General features: G+C 34.3%; 1 protein-coding gene across 4 annotated transcripts in view; it reads left to right on the top strand.

Annotated features, from left to right (window-relative positions):
- The window catches only part of CPSF6 (cleavage and polyadenylation specific factor 6), a 38,328-nt gene extending 15,578 nt beyond the window's left edge, over positions 1 to 22,750 (top strand). The window contains exons 5-11 of one of the 4 annotated variants that reach the window (XM_087723458.1): positions 3,204 to 3,377; positions 4,156 to 4,660; positions 6,501 to 6,593; positions 7,482 to 7,597; positions 9,068 to 9,221; positions 10,266 to 10,455; positions 22,330 to 22,750. In XM_087723458.1, the coding sequence (XP_087579584.1) occupies positions 3,204 to 3,377; positions 4,156 to 4,660; positions 6,501 to 6,593; positions 7,482 to 7,597; positions 9,068 to 9,221; positions 10,266 to 10,452 (1,229 nt within the window). In that variant the 3' untranslated portion in view covers positions 10,453 to 10,455; positions 22,330 to 22,750. Of the gene's footprint in view, positions 1 to 3,203; positions 3,378 to 4,155; positions 4,661 to 6,500; positions 6,594 to 7,481; positions 7,598 to 9,067; positions 9,222 to 10,262; positions 10,456 to 22,329 lie in introns of all 4 variants that reach the window. The other 3 variants (XM_087723457.1, XM_087723460.1, XM_087723459.1) reach the window with 3 other exon arrangements.
- The last annotated feature ends 1,921 nt before the right edge of the window (positions 22,751 to 24,671 follow it).

Raw genomic sequence — 24,671 nt, 5'->3', positions numbered from 1 at the left:
TTCTTCTTAGCCAGCTTCCTTTTATCTTTTTCAGTCAACTTTGTCCAGTGAACTTTTATTTATCACTAAATGGCAATACAGACAAATAATTCATCAGATTTATCCTTTACATTTAAATCTTTAAATTCACAGCTTCACTGCAAATCGAAAAGAAATCTCAAGAGATTGTCAAAAGTTACTGAAAAAGAACAAAAGCGCAGAGTGAAAGTCAGGATCCCTTAAACAGTTCTATTGTTCCTTTTGATTTACTAATGGCTTTGTCTGTCTGTTTGCTGCTGGTCCATGGGTGGTGCTTTTCCAAACTGCTCAGCGTGGAAGCTCATAATGGCTGCCTTTCCTGCTTTGGGTCCAGAAGCAAATTGCAGGTGTTTTGGGGGAGTTACGGGTTCCCCGACCATACCCACTTGTGCTTCCCCTCTTCACTCCCTCCCCAAGGCAGCTGTGTTAAACACCCCCTCAAACAGCAAGGAATCTGACGGTTCTTCAGAGAGTCCCCCCAGAGAACACGTCCTGTTGTTGAGATTCAGGCCACACACACACCCCACCCCAAATGTTTTATTCTTTAAGGGCTACATATTCCCTCATTTTCACTGTTTTAATAAATTACTGTATTTTTTGGTCTATAAGACACACACACACCCCTCCAAAAAGTAGGTGGAAATGTCTGCGCATCTTATAGAATGAATATTGCCAAAGTCCCAGCCACCCTTCGGCCTCTGCCTTCCAGCAGTTTGCCTCCTTGCAGCAAACTGCCTGGTCAGCTTCAGCACAGCCTGATTTAGCATGAGCAGCTGATTGGCGGTTGGATTGGCCTCCCAGAATACCGCTGATCAGCTGTTCCAGGCTGCGAGGATTGCCGCAGCCTATTGCCGCCTCTGTGCATCTCATTTCCAACCTCAGTGCCAGTGGTAGGTTGCTACCGGTTCACACCGATTCTGGTGAACTGGTAGTGGAAATTGGCACTTGCTCACCGAACTGGTAGGGACGGCAGGCTGGACATGCCCTTGAACTGGTTCCCTGGTTGCCGTGGGTGTTGCTGGCTTGGTTTTTAATCATTTTTTAATGTTTCGTGCATGCACAGAAAAATTACTCTCAACTGTGCACACACGCAAGTGAAGCGAGGGTGCCCACACAAAACGCACACACAGCGAACTAGCAGCAATGCTGGCAGCAACCCATCCCTGCTGCGCACATCCCATTTTTGGCCCATTTGTAGGCAAAAACGGGACACATGGAGGTGGCAATCCCCAAAGCCTGGAACAGCTGATCAGCGATATTCCAGGAGGTTGATCCAACAACCAATCAGCTGCTCGTGATAAATCAGGCTGTGCTGAAGCTGATCAGGCTGTTTGCTGCAAGAAGGCAAATTGCTGGGAGGCAAGGCAGATTCTCTCCCCCCCCCCTTTGTTTTCTTCCCCAAAAACCTGATGCATCTTAAGGTTCGGATCATCTTATAGTCTAAAAACTGTGTTTTTAATGGTTCCACCACAAAACCGCGGACGACAAAATCGCGGTCGACGAAAGCGCGTATGTGACGTCATCACAGCACGATGAAAAAGATCGAAAAATGTAAAAATAAAGCGAAAACCTTACCCTAACCCCCCCAAACCTAACCCTTAACCTAACCCTAAACCTAACCCTTAACCTAACGAAAAACCTAACGCTAACCCTTAACCTAACCCTAAACCTAACCCTTAACCTAACGAAAAACCTAACCCTAACCCTTAACCTAACCCTAACCCTTAACCTAACCCTTACTTTTATGTGAATCGGCTTGCTGTAATTTAATTTTTATTTCAATTTTTCGATCTTTTTCGTCGCGTTGTGATGACGTCACATACGTGATTTCGTCGACTGCGCTTTTGTGGAACGCGGTTTTGATGGGTCACGGTTTTTAATATGACACTTAAAGCAGGACATCTTTTTTCAAACTTGCGCGGAAGTCTGAAAAACAGACACTGCTTTAATGAAGATCAAAGAGGTGCTGCATTTGTGTAAGGTCCAAATCATTTATTCTGAACCATTTTAAAAAATGTACAGTTTTACTATTTCATGACTTCTATATTAAAAATATGATAACCATTAACTTGAATGCTTGTGCAAGTCCCATTAATAATGGAACAAGTTGGTGGTTCACGTATTTATGATTTTTAAAACTGAGTTTGAACTGTTTCTGTGTTGCTAATTTACTTTTATATTGTAGTAGAAAGTCTCAAGAATGTTTACTATGCAATTCTTTAAATTAAATAATTGTTTACTTCTATGGATAAGTTATTTTGCTCCCTAAAGGTATGTTTTACTATCTGCCTTATAGAACATCAGTACACTTCCACAGAAATAAAGCTAGAGCTGTTTACCTTTTGAAAAATTTAAGTTTCTAGTGTGCCTATTGGTATGGGGAATATTCAGGCACCTGAAATTTATTAAGCAATTTAGATATTCTGCTATTTAATCAAAGTGGTGAGCAATATATGTATCATGAGCAAAAAGGGTGAATCAGATATGGTTTGTGATCTTTATTTACAAAAATGCTTTTAGATGTTACTGAAGAAATAATAAAGACCATTGTATCAAAATTAAGCAACTATTTATTAATTTGTTCAAGGATTTGGGAATTGCTTGTTCAAAGTTCAAAGAAGCACTATAGATTATTTCATAGGTCATTTGGGGGGAAAAATCAAGTTCTGAAATCTCATTGGTACACTTCACTCTAAATATATGTATAGTAAGGTAATCCTTAGGAAATCCAGATTCACTTAATAACCATGTTATTAACAGTTGCAGTGGATTCACTTAACTCTGGCAAGAAAAGGTTGTAAAATGGGGCAAAATTAACTTAAATGTTTTGTTTAGCAACAGAAAATTTAAGTTCAGTTGTGGTTATAAGTCGAGGACTACCTGCAACTTGAATTTTAGCCTTAAAAATATTTTAAGATCTTAAATTCTAGTAAATAAAAAAAAAAAACTAGAGAATGGCAATTTCTTTTTTTCTTGGTAAAACTGTATTTGTGCAATTTTCTTTCCAAGGAAAAATACATTGTTAACTTTGTCAACAAAAACATAAAAAGCAAAACTCTTATTAAAAAACATGTTACTTGTAAAACAGAATTGCCAAATAAAACTATAATTGAAATAGAATAAACCACTTTAACCACTTGTTAATTCCATAGTACACTTCAAAGACTTTATTTCATTAACTGCAGCTACACAATCAGGCCAGATGTCTGGTGAAGGCAAAGCTGGTCCCCCAGGAGGCAGTTCACGAGCAACTTTTCCTCCAAGTAACAGAGGGAGGGGCCGTTTTCCAGGTGCCCTTCCTGGAGGGGACAGATTTCCAGGACCAGCTGGACCCGGAGGGCCCCCTCCACCTTTTCCAGGTAAAGTATTTCCTACTGTTTTGCAGTTTTGGTGTCCTGCAGAGGTAGGAGCCTTGAGGCTTTTTATTTTTTTTCCTAACATTTAGGAGTAGTGCAAAATGAAATATTGATGTATTATATATTGAACTAAGTCTTAGACACAGTATAAATGTAAAATATTCTAATTTTTGTTACTGTACTGCAAACTAATGGTTTCTCTTCTATTAGAATACAGACATTCTGCTTTTTTTCCTTTGAAAAAGTAGTCAGTTTAGAATAGAATGAAACTCCTTTTTAGAGCTACCTAAGATGTTGAAAGCTTTCCTAATTTGTTTTGTTAAATAAAATGAATAACAATAACATAATTTATTAAGTGTATATTTCACCTGATTCCCAGCGAGACTCAGCAGTATGGTATGGTAGCTTTATTTATAAGATTTCTTCCATATTTGGCCATTTTTATTTTTATTTACTTTGATGGTATGCTTTTTCTATATTCTACTGTTGATACTTCCCTTCTGAGTCTATACTTAAATTGAGAGCTTTTTAAATAAAAGAGACAGAGGAAGAAAACTGCTTTGAATAATTCTTTTGTAGGAAAAAATAGCAAATTAAATGACATTAATATGTGTTTTTATTATTTTTTAGCCTTCTTTTGCCTGGAAAGGGGAGAATTAGAATCTGACATCTATTTAGATTTGATCTATTAGACAGCATACTTATTGCAAATGTTTTATGTGTTTGGAGAAAATATGGGCAGTAGAATATTAATAATTGACATTTTTCCATCCCTCTTTAGCTGGACAGACTCCTCCACGTCCACCTCTAGGTCCTCCGGGCCCACCAGGCCCACCAGGTCCTCCTCCACCTGGCCAGGTTCTGCCTCCTCCACTAACTGGTCCTCCTAATCGTGGTGACCGTCCCCCTCCTCCAGTTCTGTTTCCAGGACAACCGTTTGGCCAACCTCCATTGGGTCCACTTCCGCCTGGTCCTCCACCTCCAGTACCTGGCTATGGTCCTCCACCAGGTCCTCCTCCCCCACAGCAAGGTCCTCCTCCACCTCCAGGTCCTTTCCCCCCTCGTCCACCTGGTCCTTTAGGACCACCCCTTACACTGGCTCCTCCTCCTCACTTACCTGGACCACCACCAGGTGCTCCCCCTCCTGCCCCACACGTGAATCCAGCTTTCTTCCCCCCACCAGCCAATAGTGGCATACCTACATCAGACAGTCGTGGTCCACCACCTTCAGACCCATATGGCCGACCTCCACCATATGACAGAGGTGATTATGGGCCACCAGGCAGGTGAGTATGCCTTTTGCATTTATAACATATTTATTGACTTAAGGGAATTCTAGAGCCTGTTCAGATAGCATTATCTCATTTTGAACAAGGGATATTCAACATCTGGTGTCATCATTAAAACAGTATTTTCCTAATTTTAACCTCTCTCTCTGAGTATTTTATGACTTTGAGCTCTCCAATGTTCTGCTGATAAGAGTTCTAGAATTCTCTGCAGTGGGGAATATCTGTCATTTTGCATTAGAAAGTGATACAAAAAGAAAATACATTTCATTGGAGAAAGCCTGCTAATACAAAATTGCAAAAAAGTACATAGAGCTTACCCATACTTTAGCTGAATAGTCACTGTTCCTCTTTGCTACTATTTGCTTCCCAGGGGTGTTTTGACACCTGCCGACCAAAGCAGTGTACAAAGCAGTTGGTTAAAAATGCTGCTTAGGTCTTTTGTCTTCCATTCATTTACATATTTGTTTGTGTTTGTCCTTTATATATTATATGTAAGCCTTTTAAATGTATTATGAATATTATTTTAATGAGATATATTACATCTCTCTTGCCTTCTGTAGATTTCCTTTTAACTTTAAATATCCTTCCTTTAATGAGTCCTGTACTCACAAAAACAGCTAGCCTTTATGCAGGGAGATGCTTGTAACTTATATAACAGACATGGCTTTTGCTTTGTTCTGTCTCCTATACATAGATACCATCTGCTCTGGAATGTTAAAATTCATTATTCTGGTGGACACAGTTCTCTCAGTGTCATAATAGTCTATAATAAGTTCAAGTATCTACTGTCTTAAGATTTAAGTGACAGTTCGACTGGTTTGAAGAAATAAAATTGTTCTGGACCCTGTTTGGATACAGATTGCTCTGCAGTTGCAGAGGGTAAACATGCAGTCCTGAGAAAAGAAGTTATCTGTGTTTATGGAGTTATTGCAAGTACTATAAGAGTGCAATTAGGTATACAAAAGCACTTTTTTCTTTCAGATTCAAAATACTACAAAACTCTACTAAAGTAGTCAGAATTAGAAGAGTCCTCTAATAAAACCTATGTGGATTGTCTTACTTTGGCATGTTTTTCTTTTCAGTCTGCTGTACCTGTATATAGAGATCTTTATTTGCAATATCTATTATCTAGAATAACCAGGCATTGTGATAGAGTCAGATAATATTTTCAGATGGCAGAATATATGAGGAAACACCCCTTACAAAATAAAGGATGACAACAGGCATATTGCAGTGTAATTGAGCAGTACCTTTTCAATATTAAACTTATGAATATGTATAGTGACTTCACATGACTCCTTTACCACTCCATATTTCAGTTTTTAAAATTCACTTATTTGTTTCCTAGCTTTATTTTAAAACATGCTGTAGGCTTATGGTGTTTCTTTATATTTATTTTTTGATGGTATTTATATTATGTTAATGTTATAGCACCTTTCAAAATTTTATAGATTGTTATAGATAATTTTTTTTCATGTTGTGAGTATATCAATGAGGCTTTGTGGGCATGAAGATTTGTTAAATAAGTAGCATAGTTTTTTTTCCTGAAACATTGAGTCCAGTATTAATTTATTTGTTGAATTGACATTAAAAAATTAAATATAAAATGTAAGAAAGCTTATTTATATGAAGTTAAAGCATTATGCATAATTGCTTGAAATAATATGCAAAGAACTCAATAAATTTCTATTTTTATATAGAGAATAATTTAATAAGCAAAGGAGGGCTGAGGGTGGTGAAAGAAGAAGTAGAACCTCTGCACATAATGACCAATATTTTCATGATGATCTCAACTACAATCCATAACTATATTTAAATTGTCAATTATATATCATAGGCGTTTCACTGGAAATAACATGTCCATAAGAGAACAATTACATATGCCATTGTATTGGAGACAAACGAAAAATAATACTCAAAACGCAGGGAGGTATGAATTTTTAGACATTTCCTCTTATGCTAAATCAGCTATAGGATCTTGATCCACTTCTTGCTCTTAAGAGGATAGAATTGCTTATTCTGCATTTTCTTTCTACCAGAAAAACTAACATTTGCAAGAAACATTTCTCAAAAGCAATTTAAGCCATATAATTTACAATGCTGGAAGGAATATGAAGAACATATAGTCTAACATCACACAAGGCATGATCTCCTTTCTAAGTGTCTCAGTGAAATTACGTAATTTTGATTGTATTTGTAACAAGCTGAGGGGAGGAGAAAACAGGTTAATTAATTACATCTTAGCAGAGTGCCTATAGAAGGGAAAGGGCGCGCTCTGTTTGTGTTGTCAGTCTTCAGATCTTGTTGAAGATAGAGATTGACAGAAGTCACAAAGTTCAAAAAGGCACTAGCAGAATAAGTTAACATTTTCAATCTCCAATTTTAGGTAATTAAGAAATTAGCCAAGTCTGTAGCTACCATATTACTTTGCTTATGTGTACTATATCATTACAGAACATAGAATATTTTTAATTCTTGGCACAATTTACTCATTGTTTCTTATAAAAAAAAATAAGCATATGTATTGAGGCCATACTTGTTGATTGGGACAACTTTGGTTTTGTACCTGAATTATCATACATTGATTGACAGAAGTTTTGTAAGCATCTGAATTTTTCAGAAGATGGAAAGCACTGCATAAATATATCAGAGTTGCTGCTTTTGTGATAGTATACTTTTTTTCTCTCTAGCTTGCAGGTTTTGTATTGCAAAGAAAAAGCTTTCCTTTATATGTTTTGCTTATAATTCCATACTAAAATTACTGTAATAATTGTGCTGCTGGAAGTAAATAAAAATGAACTTGTGTGTCTGTTTGCAGAGAAATAGATGCTGCAAGGACACCATTAAGTGAAGCAGAATTTGAAGAAATTATGAATAGAAATAGGGCTATCTCTAGCAGTGCCATTTCAAGAGCTGTATCAGATGCAAGTGCTGGTCAGTATATTTAATTTATGATTATTTTATTCTGTAATCTGTATTTACATGTAAGTAAGAGATAAACCTGAATCAATAAATATAGGAAGTAAAGTTTTCTGATCAATGTATTATAAAGATATTTATTGCTTATTGCTATGCTTATCTAAAGGACTGGTTCCTCCTATGTGAATTGGGCCATTTCTTCTGGAGAGGTAATTTTTGTGGCTTTATTTTCTTATATATAACTTTCAAGGGCAAGGAAGTGGGACTTTGTTTCTGAAGCACAAAAAAAGTATAAGTCTACACCATACACCTTTGGCCCCTCTATTGGTGTTTCAGCTCTAACTAATGCTATCCTTTCAGAAAGCTTTTAACATACAGTATTTATATTCATTATTTTTGCCTCATTTTAAAGCTTTACTAATCATTGACATCATAAATTCTTTTAACTTTTAGATACAAAATATTTTTTGAATTTTTAAACATTTTGCTTTTATTTAATAAAACAACAAAAGAAAGCAATAATTAAAAGAAAAAATATAAGAGCAACAAAATTGTATACTTATATGACTACACATGTGGACAATATTTACACAGGTTGCAAGAAAGGATAGGTATACTATATTTTTATTGTTCATATATAATCTATATCTGTAAACTAAACTATATTTCAGAAATTGCAGGTATCATCAGTTCCTCATCTACTGAATTATTTGGAAGAGTACTGTGATATAGATGTCTAATAATGTTGCTTACAACATTATTGAATTAATGTTTGTACAAATGATGAATAAATAAATCTGTGTTTTGTATGTCAGAAGGGAAGTATAGGACAACTTGCCATGACCAACTTGCCGCAGTCAACTAGCTGTGAGACAACTTGCAGCAGGACAAGAGTTACACTAATATTGAAGAAATAGTGGAATAGAATCATTAAAGAAAGGATGCAAAAAGAGGGACAAAATGAAATATGAATGACAAACATTAAAATATATTTTAGTTAAATTGAATTGTTGAATTGGCTCGTGGTAAGTTGGCCCGTGGCGAGTAAGCTGTGGTGACTTGTCTTACAACGAATTGGCTGCAGCAAGTTGCCCAAGGTGAGATGTTTCCATTTGGAGTGGGGGAGTGGACTCATAGAGCACCTATGATGGGATGCTTTTCTAAAAAACATTTTTATACAGAGACTATTTGTGTTGGAGGAATACAAGAATGGAATCTTTTCCTCTAGTATTTAATTATATTTTTCAAAGTGGTGGACTTAAATCTTGTGACTCAGTCCTACTCATTGATTTTAAGTTCTAGTTTATAATCTAAAGTGGCGTAAGCCAAGAACAGGTTTATCAATTTACCGTATATTTGTATGATTTTAGTTTTAGTACATTTTTGAGGAAGAATAGAAAATATTTGAGGTTGAGAATAGAAAATATATAGAGGTTTTTATATTAAGCAAACATATAATCTGTTCACCAAATTCTTATTTTTCAGCGGAATATGGAAGTGCTATAGAAACCTTGGTGACTGCAATTTCATTAATTAAACAGTCCAAAGTATCTGCAGATGATCGCTGCAAAGTACTTATTAGCTCTCTGCAAGATTGTCTTCATGGGATTGAATCAAAGTCTTACGGTTCTGGGTCAAGGTAAACCTTTTGTTTAAAAATCTTGACTGAAATTTAATTGAACAAAAAGAGTTATGTAATAAATTATGATTCTTGGATCCCTTTTTATCTTTATACATTCAATTTTAGTTAGGAAAATACATGTACAATTTTGAAAATTCATTTTTAGTCATGCAAATTTCTATTCAGTGGTGTAGCAATCCTATTTAAGCCACTTTTTACACACACACACAGAAATATATACATAATTAAAATTATTCTACAAACAAATGGAACTTAAATGATAAAATTTTAGACTAGGAAGCAGGAAAACATTTTTGAAACAGCAACTAGCTCTGAAGTAAATCCATTAAAAAGAAATACACTGTATTTTCAAAATCAACGCCAAGCGTACGCATGAGATAGGAAAAATACTATTTCCAAATTCAGAACAAACATTGTGTTCTTGAGGTCTACTAAACTGTTTTACTTCAGCCATACTTCAGTAGAATAAAAAAAAGGAATACTTTTGCAGATTTTGGTGAGATAAAATATGGTTGAACAAACAAGACAAGGCCAGTGTACATTGCCCCTTCTCTCCCTTCTCAGCAACTGGCACTTCATGTACCACTGGCCCATCTCCTATCCTCCTACCATTTTCCCTACCCTCCTATCTTTCAGTCGTTGCCAATAATCCACTGGCCTGCAAAAATCCTGTTTTATTCATATGCATGGAGCAAAATGACCCTGCTTCATTTGTGGATGGACCAAAACATTCAAAGAAACATATTTGGTTCAGGCTTGGACATTCCAAAACTATCTCTTTAATGCATCAAGCTTTTGTGTCCAGAACATTTTGCATATTTATAATTAGTACTACAAAAATCTATTTTGTCTTTTCAACTCCTTAATAACAGTTATTCCTTGCATTACACCTGCATTACTTGCATTAGTAAAATGGGACTACCAAAACATATTCATCATAAGTTGTTGTGCTTGGACTAGGTTCTTATTCAAGAAATTTTAGATTATTACAAGATATGTAAATTGATTTTAGAGAATTAAGGAAGTAATTTTTTTTAGAAGACGTGAACGGTCAAGGGAGAGAGACCATAGTAGATCAAGAGAGAAAAGTCGACGCCATAAATCTCGTAGCAGAGATCGCCATGATGATTATTACCGGGAAAGAAGCCGTGAACGTGAGAGGCATCGTGACCGTGATAGAGACCGTGATAGAGAGCGTGATAGGGAACGAGAATATCGTCATCGTTAAAAGGTGGGCAGATTTGTTCTTCGTTTATGAATTTATTAATCTTGAAATAATGTAATAAATATATATTCTTGAATTGTACAGCAGTTTGCTGTACTGAACACATTTTTCATTGGGAGATATGGTCAGGTAAGTATGACAGTGGCATCTCCAACTATTCCTTCCCTTTCCCTCCTTTGCTAATTGCATGCATTTCTTTTGGATGTGATATGTGGTTTTTGTTGTCTTCATCAGTTAATTGCCAAATAGCTAATTCAGATTTTTGGGATCCAGTTGGTCCCGATGTTATATGCCCTGCCCATAGACAGAATTTGCAGAAAAGGAGAGCACCATGGGTTTTTCTTTAGGATTCAAGGAGCCAGTATTAGAATAGTCGTTAGATTTATAAAATAGTATTTATAAACTTTTTGTTTAGTAATAGGAAGCCAAAGATGAAAGTAAGAGGTTCAAGAAGCAACAGCTATTACAGTCAACGGCTGCTATGCTTGAAGACTGACCTAGCACTGTTTAATTGCTTGAACACATTTGTTTACATAGTGAAGTCTTTTGAAATCACTGGGTTCATTCATAGATTTGAGCATTAGGCTTTAAGTATTTTAAAAAACATAGCTAATAGAAGTAAAGTTGTAGACATTGTGAAAATTTTTAGAATTTAAATTTCTGTATCCTTCAAGTTCTGTTTGACTACCCTATTTAAATGTGAATTAAACTAAAAATAAATGATTAATGCTGTATTTTCTACACATTAGAAATTCTGAAAAGCAGTTATATATTTGTAATATTGATTATTTATAGAACTTTGAATAGAATTACTGATGTAGTCAATATAAATTTCTTATTTTTAAAAGACCTCTTTAGAGCATGTAGAGCAGTGGTCCCCAACCTTTTTATCGCCGCGGACCAGTCAGCCTTTGATAATTTTACCATGGCCCGCTGAGCGCGCGCAGGGGTGGGGGGGGCGTTGTTTGCGATGACACATTGATTGTTTATATATCAGATTGTTTTGATTACTACCATAATATGAGCTAAATATATATCAAGCAAATATTTCCATGATGCTTTTTTGTAAAAGAAAAAATGGGGGAATACAAACATACTTTTTAAATCCACCTTCCCAATTCAACACCTGAATCATATCCCACCTTCCATTTTGTATGTAGATTTTAAGGAATAAACAGCTGAATTAATCAAGGTCAAAGATAAAAAGAGCAAGGGCAAAATTAAATAAGCCAGAGGATAGCAATGTAAAAAGAATACAGTATTAAGCCCATTCACTCTATTTAAGCCCCCCACCTCACAAGGTTGTCGTGGGGGAAATAGGGGGTGGGAGTATTAGGTATCTTCACTACCATATATAAAAGGAGATACTATCTTAAATAACAAAGTGGGCCCCCACCTCCAAAATATACTAAAAGAAAAAAGATTCCATGTGCTCAACTAATTTTTTTTAAATCATCACTATATTATGGACTACAGACATTATATATATATATATATATATATATATATATATATATATATATATATATATATATATATATATATATATATATATATATATATATATATATATATACACACACACACACACATACATGCATGCATGCATGCATGCATGCATATATACATACCGTACATATGTACGTACGTATATATATAATGTCCAAATAACAGAAAAAGCGCTTCAAGGACCAAAGTATATTCCTTTTTTGCAGCCTTAAGAGAACTCTCATTTTTTGAGGCTCAGAACCAGGCATTCTCGTGGGCTGCAAAAAGGAAACGCGACCCGGGAGCGCAGCCTCCAAGAGTCCATATCGCCAATAACTACGTGTGGGGGGAAAGGAAATGTGTTTTGTGAGGAAGAGAAAGAGCGTGCTTCACCGATGCCCGTTGGCGAAATTTTGGAAGAGAGGCAAGAGACTTCAGGCACCGAGCCCCCACCCCTGGCTGCGGCAACTGGAGCAGGCGGGAGGCAGGGAAGGGGTGGGCAAGACCGCCGCTTTTCCACCGTGCGCTGCAATAGCGGCAGCGGCGGCCTGAATCTGGCGACTGCCCCTCACCACCTCAGGCGGCGCTCATACCCTCCCCTTTCCTGTGCTACCGTTAGACTCCTCTCAGCCCCCCACCCACGCCCGCGGAGGGTGCACGCGCGCCAAAATCGCGCACCCCCCATCCATCTCCCCTCAAAAGACCCCCCCACCCTCGGCTGCCCGACGTTCTCTCTCTCTCTCTCTACCTCTCCCGCCGTTCCTTCTCACAAGCCAAGGCCGGGCGGGGAAGCACCGTCTCCGTCCCGGGCGCGCTGCCCCTCCCTGGGCAACTCGGAGACGAGGAGGAACGAGGAGGACAGCGAGAAAAAGAAGAGAGCGGCCTCCAAGGGCTCCGCTTCCAGCGCATGGTCCGCCCCCTCCTCGCCTCGCTTCCAGGCGAGCCGACTGAGGCGAGAAAGGAGAAAGAGGCGGAGGTGTTCACTGAGGGGACGGCTGACTCGGGGAGGGGGCGGAGGTGATGTAGTAGCGGGGGATTCTTCCTCGCCTCACTTGCTCCTGTGCTTCCGCGCAGCTCCCCCCCTCCGGCGACGGCGCTGCATGAGTGAAGAGTCGGCCGTTGCATGGCCCCCGGCCGCTGCAGCAATCATGGCCCCCGGCCGCTGCGCGGCCCGGTGCCAGGTACTCCACGGCCCGGCACCGGTCCGCGGACCGGGGGTTGGGGACCACTGATGTAGAGTAATGAGATTGTAGCTGAATGTATCAATACAATTTCATGTATGTAGTCATAAGGGTTGGATGGTGGGGTTTTTTGGCAACTTGTTTTCTGGTTCTTTTTCCACTCTTGATATAAATCTTGCATGCTTTTTTCCAAACCAAGAAAATACATAGTTGTCTTTAATATTATTCATAGTTTTGGATTTTAGCATAGGATATAGTCAGCAATATGACATTTAGAGTAGCTTAATATTTGCTTTCCAAAGGTTGATGCTGACTTTTTTTAGTTCCAGTAAATTAGATGATAGTGAGCTACTTTTTGGGGTATCACTTTCTTTTAATAACAGTTATATTTATATACTGCTTCATAGTGCTTTTACAGCACTCTCTGGGCAGTTTACAATATCAGCATATTCTTATTTTACTGACCTTGGAAGGATGGATGGCTGGGTCAACCTTGAGCCCAATCAGGATCAAACTCCAGGCTGTAGGCAGAGTTTGCCCGTAATACTGCACTACCAGGACTCTGATCATTTAAAAGTCACTATTATTCCTTTAAGATTCTTGTTGCATCAGTTTATTACCCCCTTTTTAAAGCCTGAACCTTTATTTCAACATGCCACCAATTGTCAAAAATTACTTGAAGTTTCTCATTAGAGAATCATTATATTCCTATTTTATCTTATAGCAATTAACATTTCTTCACTTCCAGATTTTTTCATAAAGACATTTAATAAAGACTGTTTACTTCTGTAGGCATATCAGTTACATACTAATTAAGTACAGAATAATTAATCTGAACATGTGTTGTCTCACATTATATAACAGGTATCATTTTGAATATCAAATTTTTTTTTGCACTTGTCAGATAGAATTCACACTTTTTTCAAGAATAATAACAAGCACACTCAATACAAACTGAAAAATGTATTAGATTTTCTTATTATCAATTGTCTTCTTAATCTTTTCTGAGTAGATGGTACTTAATATTTATTGTTGACCTGCATGCTCTCCCTACTTAATTTTATCTGCAGGATCTGTTTCTTGTATAAGATGTTTACAAATGTTTGTTATTTGCAAGTAAGAATTACATTTACAGTATTTTTAAAGTAGTCCAGGTTCCCTTACACCTGACGTTCATTGAGCCTCTTTCCTCACTTGATAACCCTGCATGTTTTTTTTTAATTTCATTCAATCTTTTTAATGAAAACCTTTGTGCACAGGGCAGACTTTAATCCACAATGCTTATATTTGTAGTACTTCTTTTAGGTTTGGAATTTACTGTACAGCTTTATTTATTAATGCTTAGAATTTTACTGAATGATGCATGGGCCAGTATGGGGATGGATATTTTATATATGCTGAGGGTTAGGGTTTGAGGCCATTAGTTAGGTATTTTATGATCTTGGTGCAGTGACTGCTTCCAATAATTGTACAAACATAAATTGAGTTTTTCGTGGAGAATCATCGTCATAGTTTTGCTATTCATTTTATAAATATAAGAGCTATTACCCTTTATGCATGTTTAACTATTAAAATGTGTATCTGTCAGTGATGGGAAGAAAAGAAAATCCTCTTCTGATCTTAGAGAAACTTATCCCCAAATTCCAGAGAGAATGATATATTACAATGATCTGTCAAGAGATATATTGTGGTCGTTGTATCTGTCAGCATTTGGAAGGCCACGTGATTTCTGTTTGGGTCAAAAGTAAAAGGAAGACCTCTTAATAAATGTAAATACATTTTTGAGGCAGAAGGTTTCAGGAACTTAGTAATACAATAGTCACAGTTAATATCCACCTAATATCCTGCTGATCTGTCCATGTGAACATTCTATTAATTTAAACAGTACCTGAAAGGGTGATATCAATTAGATATGAGATATATGTTTCTTTAAAATATAATTATGTTGATATATCAGTTAAAGAACATTGAATATACCCTAGCTGTTTTGTATGAAAGACTTGATGTTAAAAGCCTAGAAAGTTCTGTCCGTTTTTTTACATATGCCCAATATGGTTTTCAGCTTCTTTTTCTTGCTCAGCTATCTCCATCCCATTTAAAACACGTATTGGTGATAAGTGGAATGAGGTAAAACTCTCACTCTTTTAGGAAACTTTTACATGTAAAAATAATAATTTGGCCTTTGTTGTTACAGTTTATTAAAACATTTTGAATAGAGGGGATCCTTGCACATGTAATTCAAGCTGGAGAAATTTTGTTTGAAATTATCATTTGCTTTTATGTCCTTGAAATTTCATTGTGTACATGTGTTCCAGTTTACACAATCTTTCAGTTACCTAATTTCAGTACATTAAATTCAAATTCTATGAATTTTAAGTATTAATCAAACAATATAAAACAAAATGATTTGCCCTTATGCTTGTAATAATTTTCTAAATTTTGTAATTTGAAATAATAGTATGCAATGTATACCTCAAATTCCTAAAATATGAAATATATTACTATATAATCTGCAATCTACTCACAAAATACAATGTTTTAAATTTTCACTTTTTAGTACTTAGGAGGAATTTGAATGAAGACTTGAATTTGGGGTTTTGAAAGCTTCTTACATGAAAGTAGCTATATTTTGTCAATTATGAAATATATAGCATTTACCATTATGAGATAGAATGAGATTTCTGCCTCAAGAAATGCAGAGTTTTGTTATTAATCATAAAACTCAAAGCAATCTGTTCTGAAAGTTATATTTGGTTTCTCTGAAATAAAACTCATTTTTATTTTTAAAAGATTATTTTGGGCACAGTTCTAAATCTGATGTAATGATACTATCTATGTTATATGAGGGTACCAGATTTTTTATATAAAGGAAGATGGTTGAGGTAACAAAAGTATGTTCTCTGTTGCTTATAGAATAACCAGCCTAACTTGCATCTCAAACTTTAAATTACGCAGTATTAGTGTTAGCTGATAATACTTTCCATCTACATTGACATGTCCATCTAAAAATATAGATTATCCAAAGAGTATATTGAAGGATAAATGATACAATTTTTACCTGTGTCTTTGTTTTAATTAAACCAGTTGCTATATGTATCAGCAGTACATAATTTTATGTTACGGATGTGTCATCTGGTAATTAGTAATATAACTAGATGTACCTGTAACATAGTGACAGTTGTAACAATTTTTTTTATCAGTGATTAATGAATTTTCAGTACAAATCTAAAATATAAGGATATTGAACACACACACACACTGTATATTTTTAATGTTCTCCAAATTGAAATATGTTAATTAATCATATTGGGTTGGTATCAAAAGCTTTTTCATCCCATAAGAGAAAAAATATTTCTGACAGGTGGAAAAACACTGCAAGATCTCATCCTCAGACCCTTAGGAAATCAGTTTGCACAAGCTCTTCTTTAATGACTTCACAAAACTTCATTAAACTTCATTTCACCAAAAACATTATTTCTCTGAAAATAAGCCCTCCCCCAAAATAAGCCCTCCCCAAAAATATCGCAACACAGCAGCAGCCATGAGGTGACCACACCCACTGCTTCCTGCACCTCAAAAATAATAAGACCTGCCCGAAAATAAGGCCAAGTGCTTATTTGGGTGGGGGGGTCAATATTTTCGGGGGAACACGGTATGTGGTCTTTTGAAGTTTATACACTATATTCAGAATTATTTTTCCTACTCATTTTTTATGAGTAAGATGAAACCATATATCTTGCAGACATATACTGCAAGAATTCTACTGCTCACCTTTCAACAAGAGTTTTTGAAAGTGCCAAAATTTGTTTTCTCTTTCTTCCTATGATTGAATCTTAAGATGATAATCACCCACATTTACTACAGCCATAGGAATTACTTGTATTTATGTAGTTCCTCTGAAATCAGATGTAATTTTCCAATTTTGTTTGGGGGTTAATGATTTAATGATCCCAAAATGGATTTTCACCTGGCTTCAATGTGTTTAATGACATTTTTTAAAAATGTACCTTGACAATGTACTTCTGGCTACTGGATTGTTTTGGACGTTTTCATAAATTTCTGTATTTTTGTTATGTCTTTTGTAAATTGTCATTATAAAAGTACAAGAAAATTGTAAATATTACAGATGTGTATCTATTTTCTTGTACTTAACAAAAAACCCAGAAATTCATGTGCGAACAGCCAACAGATTTGTGTTGGATTATACATATATTTAGATTAAAAGTTGAAAGCAACATGATTATATAGAAATAATAATCACAATTTCTAAAATTGCTTCAAGCATAAAAATTGTAGATTACAGGATATCATATGATAAGTTTAACAATTTTATGGCTTTGTCATGAATAAGCATTTTAAAAGGCAGGGAATTAAAATATTCTTAAGCTCTAGTGCATATTATATACATTACAAACAAGATTTTTAACATTTTGAAAGTTTTCAATTTGGCGTTTTTACTTACTTGCTTATCATGATTTGTTCTTGCAACCTTGATTAAAAAGAGGATGAATCAACCTAGCATTGATAGATTTGAGCTTTATTTGACAATAAATTTGTCTCTGTTCTCAAACCACTATAAGCAAACCTCATTGTAATTTAAAAGTAGTTTGAATGCACATAATTCTTGGTCAAATTTATGTAAAATTTAAAGTGTGGCTTTTTTTGTTTTTTTACAAAGCATGTTTTTAAAACTCTCTTTTCTTTGTGAAGAAAAAAAATGTTTCATTCTTGGGAAGAATATTTGTATTCACACATTCAGTGTAGTTTTCACGATCTAGTGGCCTAAAGATATGTTGGATTACTGTTTGCATTTTCCAGTAGGCAAAGAAATAATTACACTGTCTGAGGATGATGGAAATTATAATTTAGCATATGCACACTGCATCAGATGGGTATGCTGCAATACCTAATGAAAAGTGGAAACATAAGATTTCTCCATCTTCTTAGCATTTTATGTACAGTTATTGCACATAATAACATGGTATCTAGCAGAATAGACTCAACACTTGTGTCCAAGAATAATGAATGTACTACTTCATCCCTTATCTATTTTGCATAAACATTATATAAATAAAGATACAAGATCGTAATAATTATGTATCAAATGCACATCAGAGGATATGTAAGATGGTTACATCCTGTTCATGACCCTGGTAAAGTGTACTATTAAATGGATTGGGCAGATGTATCAAATACCTGTATTCATGGCCAGATTAATCAATACTGTTACTCCTGTCTTGAGAGGCAATGCTAATTTATTGTAAAATCAGTGAAATGTATAGAGAGAATAGCTGGTTGGATTAGATGGTTGGCAACAACTATGTCTCTCCCTTTTATAATCCAAATTTTTGTTTAAAATCTTTGCCAGAAAGAATTTCTTTTAAACTTAAAAGTCTTGATATTTGTATCTGAAATTCTTATTCCAGCTGATTGTATGTTTTATGTCTTTTTTACTATAATGTTTATTTTACTGGTACTCTTTAGTACTGGTGGTTAAAAATGTGAATAATCACCTTTCAGTTTTAGGTAAGAATTATTTTGTGAACACCTATATTGGCAAAATTAATAGCAATTTTGTGCATGTTCGTAATTTTGCTGTTATATTTGTACTATGAGTTTTATGCTAGTCCAGTTCCTTTATTTTTTCATAATTGTGATTGTGAACATAATCACCCTTTTCTAATAGATTCATAACAAAATTTGGTTTGAACTGCTTTCCTTATGTGAAGTAATTTGATTTTGAAAGTGATAAAGATCATGGGGTTGAAATTCATTTGTCAACAAATATATTGGAGTGCATTTCTTGCTTACTGTGGTTTGAGAACTTTTAAAGGAATTCAACAGTATCGTTCTATTTTATTTGCTGCAGTTTTAGCTTTACTAGTTTCTCATATACCTCAAATATGAAAATATATAGAAATATGTGAAAATTTCAGATTACTTTTTGTGAACTGAGTGGAATTTATCTTGATTACAATTTGAAATTTTGAGAAATTGTGACTGATTGCATTGTTATCAGATCCTAGCCACACATAACTATGTATCAATATGGTATCTCTTGCTTTTGCCACATCTGTTCTGCCACATAAATGAGTAGGAGGCTGCTTTCCACTAATACAAACGAAACTGTTTTATAAAAACTTTTAGTTCAGACAATATATGGAAACTAGATTGGATTAAAGATAAAATGATTGTGGCTTCCCGGCTTCTACATCCCTTGCATGAAGGGAGAAATGGCTAAACCAAAGGAATCCCATGATGATGCATAGAATTTAATTTAGCCAGAATTGAGTCACCCAACTTGAGTTCTTGTAATTTAGCTGTATAAACAGACAAATATTAGACAAAACTAGTAAAAAAAATCTAACTCAAGAAAAAGCAAAATAAGACATATCACCAAAGTTTCATTTTGAATTTACAACTATATAATACTTAATAGTATTTAAAAGTAAAAGAACAAAAAAACCAGACATAAATAATTGGACTTTTATTGGAATACATTTTCCTTCCCAAAAGCTGAAATGCTAACGTTAGAATCTCCTTGGAACAGAAAAGCCAAAGTATTTTATTTGCAAGGAAATAAAGTATACATTTTCACATACTTAATGCATTAAAATACATAATCCATTAAAATATAACAAGCCTAAGACTTCATAGAAGATTAATCTGCAACTATGGTTGTGTGATGTATGTTTGAAAAATAAGTGTTTATGTTACATTATGGGTGTTAATCTCCTTGAGAATTTTGCGGTGGTGGTGGTGGTCAGGCTCTGTGTATATAAGAGATTACAATAAACCAAAGAGTCATGGGCTTGCAGTTCTAAAAATGTCAGGTTTTGGAGATTGTGTATTGTGTGATGCTGCATCTGTCCTCCATAATGTCCATAAATTCTGCCTGCTCCTTTAAAAATCAAAAGTAATTTACCTGGATTTGGTATCACAAGAGATTATTAAACTGGGAACTAAATTGCTCTAAAGAGGGAAAGTAGGAAAGGATTGAGAGGATGAGAAGTTGCCTAATTGCTTTCACAGTTCCTAAACCTGTCTTATCTTTGCATTTTTATTTAGGAACTATTCAAAAGGACTGAATTGCTATTTAGTGAAACCACAGTAAAACCTTTGAATAATTGTGAAAACTATTGGGTTTTTGGCTTGCATTTGCATATTGCAGCAGACATCTCCCCTGAAATAATTGACCAATAAAAATATATTATGTATTTAATAGAAGGAAGAGAAAATTGGTAATATCAAAACTATACCACCATTGTAATAATTTTAATAAATATTGAATCTCTAAATAGCAATGTTCCTATAATATATATGAAACAGACTTTATGAGTCATGTATATGAAACAGATTAGTATTCCCAATCTGCAACATGCTAGTATAGCTTTTTTAAAAATACTACCTACCAATGAAAATAATGTTAGTATAAATTCATTAATTTATTTATAATGAAATAGTTTAGAATAGAATCTGTGTCAATAACTGAGAAGCTTGGAGTCTATACTTAAATAGAAATAGTTTATTATAGTTAGTACTATGTTTCTTCATGCTTATTTCTTTAGGTACTTAATGGACACTGTATTCAGAATGGATTCTAATAGTCTTGCAGTTGTCATTTTGTTCCTCTGAAACTGAGATTTCATCTGTGCATTATGTTAAAATAACACAATTTATGCACATTTTGATTCATCTTGTTAACAAAAACAATTTCAAAAGGATTTTTTAATTGCAACAGAAGAAAAAAATCCAAATATTTAATACTCAAAAGTGAAAACTAATTAAATTCTCACTTGCTTAAAACCCATTGTGGGAGAAAAGGAAGCACCAGAGAAGGGCATCTGAAATTTTTATTAATTGAATTAATTTTTCTAATTTGAACTGTATCAGTAGTAAGAGTGACCTTATGGCAGCTGCATATTGCTTTGTGTTTTGAAATTCTTTATCTAGATATCTGCATACAAAATATATCAATATGTACTTTTGCAAATAGTTTAAATTTTCTGATTTTTTTGAAATTATTGCTTTGATGTTTTATGATATATCCTAACATTATTTTTTTGGAACCATGTTCCATTGGATTCAGCATGACTTACTTTGCAGTAAAATTTCTGTTTTAAGACTGAAACATTTAGGAGCTGCCAGCATTGGGCATAGGAATGAACAAAACATGTGATGTATTAATGTATTTTTAAAATCATTTTTAATATCGATTACAATAATTGCCAACCAGTATTTGTGTATTTACTGTAGATTTTATATAGAACATTCTACAATAATGTTGTTATTAAAAAGTGTGGAACTTTTAAAAAGCTAATTAGATATGAAGTCTAAATTTTGACCGTTTTGTTTCTGGAATTTGTCTTAGGGCATATTTGTTTTGTTAAACCAAGCAAACTTAAAAGTTTCTGATACAGCCTGAAGAAAAAAAAGAACATGTTAGCCTTTGATTGTCTTAAAGGGGGAGGGGGGTGATGTTTGTGTAACAGCTACTGATTTTAGTACAAATTAAAGAATTGTTCATGGTATCCAAAACAAAAATAAGTCTTCCATGTGATCATAGCAGAGTTATGTAACTGTGATGAAGTCTTTAATAATTTTGCTATTGAGTTGATTTTGATATTTCAAAGTGCCAAACACTTATGTGATTGCTGCTTATAAATATCATACTTGACTGCTAGCTGTGTTTAGAAGTGAGCCAAGCTCCTCTCATTTTTCCATATTTCTCTTAATTCACATACATATTATCTAGTTGTCTGTTTATCTGATTGTCAAGCATGAACAAAAAGCTACATAGAGGAAAACAGCTGTTTATAATTTATCTGTCAGATTAATTTGTTTTTAACATTTGTATTATTTAGCTGTTCACATAGTTTCATTTTTTAAATTAAAATGGTTAAACAATGTAACAAAATGATCTGACTGATGCATAATCCTCTGTGCACTTTTTGAATGTTGATCTGAAGAAACATTCCTACTAATGTTTACTTTTTACAAAATTAGGTATCTATATATTCCTGTAATACGATTCTAAAATGATCAACCTGCAATTTGGAAGGTTTTCAAACAAATTCTTGTTGTTTTCATTTTTTATTTTTATGCTGAAATAGATTTGATGTTTGTAAATTGTGTATGTATAGTTAAACCACCATTTTTGCTTGCTGTGGGATCTAGCAAAATCTACATCACAAATTTTAACACATTACAGCTGAAGGAAGAGGAGCACCTCGCCAGAAAAGAAATGTAACTTCGTGGAAAGAGGCTTGTCCAGCAGTTTGCTTCTTGTGATCGAACAGAGCTGTAAAGGATTCATGGATAAATTGAACAGGAATAGATCTGAATAAAGCAAATCTGCATATATGGTAACCAGTAGCTCTCTTACTTTTTATGTTGCTTAGCTGTTTTTATTTGAAGGAACCTGTGTGATTTAAAACATGTAGCTTTTTGCAACTATTACTGGTTATATATATATATTTGACAATTAAAATGTGCAGGCAATTGGAAGAAAAGTCAAGTAAATGCTTGTTTTTATAGTAGTTGGTTCTTGTTTAAATGTTCTAGATAATGTCTGTAAAGCGCACCAATTTGATTATAATAGATGTAGTGTTGTAATAAACTGTTTGATGGGGCTGATGTGTAAATCTGTTCGAGTTATTTGATGTTTACACCTCAGGGAGCGTCTTGTGTTCAGCAATATTTAATGGTGTTAAATGTCTCTAACAAAATGCATATTTTTTACAAATGCATCAATTTATTGTATTTGATGAACTTTATGATGAAACTAGAATAGAAATCACATTATTAGTTTATAGCCAGGTTTACATAGATGGTTTTGAACATGCCTAAAAGTATACCAAAAAATTAGTGTTTCTGATCCTTGTAGATTGAAATTCCAATGGAGAAGATTTAGGCTTAAGTTAAGTTAAAGTGTACAAAAGACTTCTGTTGTAATATACAGAACTAAATACCCCATATTTATTTATAAAATGTTAGAAAACAACATTGGGCATTTTCAGATGATGGTCATTCTTTATTTTTTTGTTATGTCCTATTTCCAAATACTCTTGATAGTGTATCCATAGACACACAGTTGTATACAGTAGGTACAAAAGAGTTCCCTAGAAACAACAACTTGAAAAATAAAAATCCCAGAAGTTTCTTTACACAATAAAATGTAGTTTGCCCTAATAAGTAGATGTAAATCTGATGTATTCCAGATTCAACAGTAGATTTATAGTAATGCTCAGCAATGTTTGTTGATAAAAACAGACTTCTCAGATTCTTACTTGTACCTGCCTAATTTCTTCTTTCAAAGCTGTCAACATTTTAAATGTTTCTATTTCCCCAAATTTACGGCAATTGGTTTCTGAATTAATGAAAATCATTTTTAATATTTAATCAATATCTTAATAAATTGGATTATAAATTTGTTGAGATATGAAATTAAATACACCATATATATTCTGCAATTATAACGATAAAAACCATGATCAGTCTTGAGTTTTTTAATTAATATAATTACAGTTTTTAAGATAAGTGAAACCTACATAGTAAAATATATGTGTGTTTCAGTTATATACATAAGGTATTATCTGGATCTTTGTTTCAGTTTACCCAGGAGTAAAACCCTTTGAAAGTGGAATTACATTTAAGTAAATATGCATACTAGCATATATCCACTCATTATTAGCTGCACATGGAAACACTCAAATTACTATACTGGTTCTGTTCATAATCCTGCTCAGAGTAGAAATAAAATATCTGTCTATGACGGTTATCCAATATGACTTCATTTACATTGTTATAAAAGTCAGTTTATCAAATGCTTAACTGAGTCAGTGCAACTTAACCTATTGTATAGACTTGTCTGTTTCAAATTAATTTTTAGTTGTTAATAACTGGAGTGGTATGAATATGTTAATGTTCACTGAAAAGATTTTTATAATGGCTCCCTTTATCATTTTTGTACATTGGACATTCTTATGATTCATTCTTGGTTTGTTTTCTTGATCTAACACATTTTTATGTGAAATTGGCTTCTGTTAAGCATATTATTATGATCGGTTTACCTAATTAGTATGTGGAAATGTTAATATTACTTTCGATTTAGCTTCCAATTTCATTGTGTGTGTGCGTGTGTGTGTGCGCGTGTGTGTATATATGTATAAATAAATAGGTAGTTCAGAAGTAAACATTGATTGAAGTAAAATATTGAGATGTTTGGGTCCATGTACTCTTTTTATTTAAAAGTTTTATACTTAAGGTTTTGAGTTGTTTCCTTTGTGCAGGGCTGAATAGGTATATAATCAGAAAACGGGGAAATTGTTCACATACTTGGAATGGCTTGTTTATGTAGGGTGGTTGTCGTTGCCCTAAGAATTCCAGTCAGTAATGCATTTTTAATTAGCTAGAATGTGCACAAAGAATCTGGACTAAAAACTGGAAAAAGCAAAAGCTGAAGAAACAGCCAGGTAAGTTAGATATGCATCATGGATACATTTTATTTGGAAAACTTAGTATCCAAGAACCAAAATGAAAATAATTTAAAAT

Source organism: Thamnophis sirtalis, unplaced genomic scaffold, assembly GCF_051295495.1.
Source record: "Thamnophis sirtalis isolate CommonGarterSnake01/CBP01778 unplaced genomic scaffold, rThaSir2_p1.2 scaffold_9, whole genome shotgun sequence".
NCBI lineage: Eukaryota > Metazoa > Chordata > Lepidosauria > Squamata > Natricidae > Thamnophis > Thamnophis sirtalis.
This window is presented reverse-complemented; position numbering and strand designations above follow the sequence as displayed.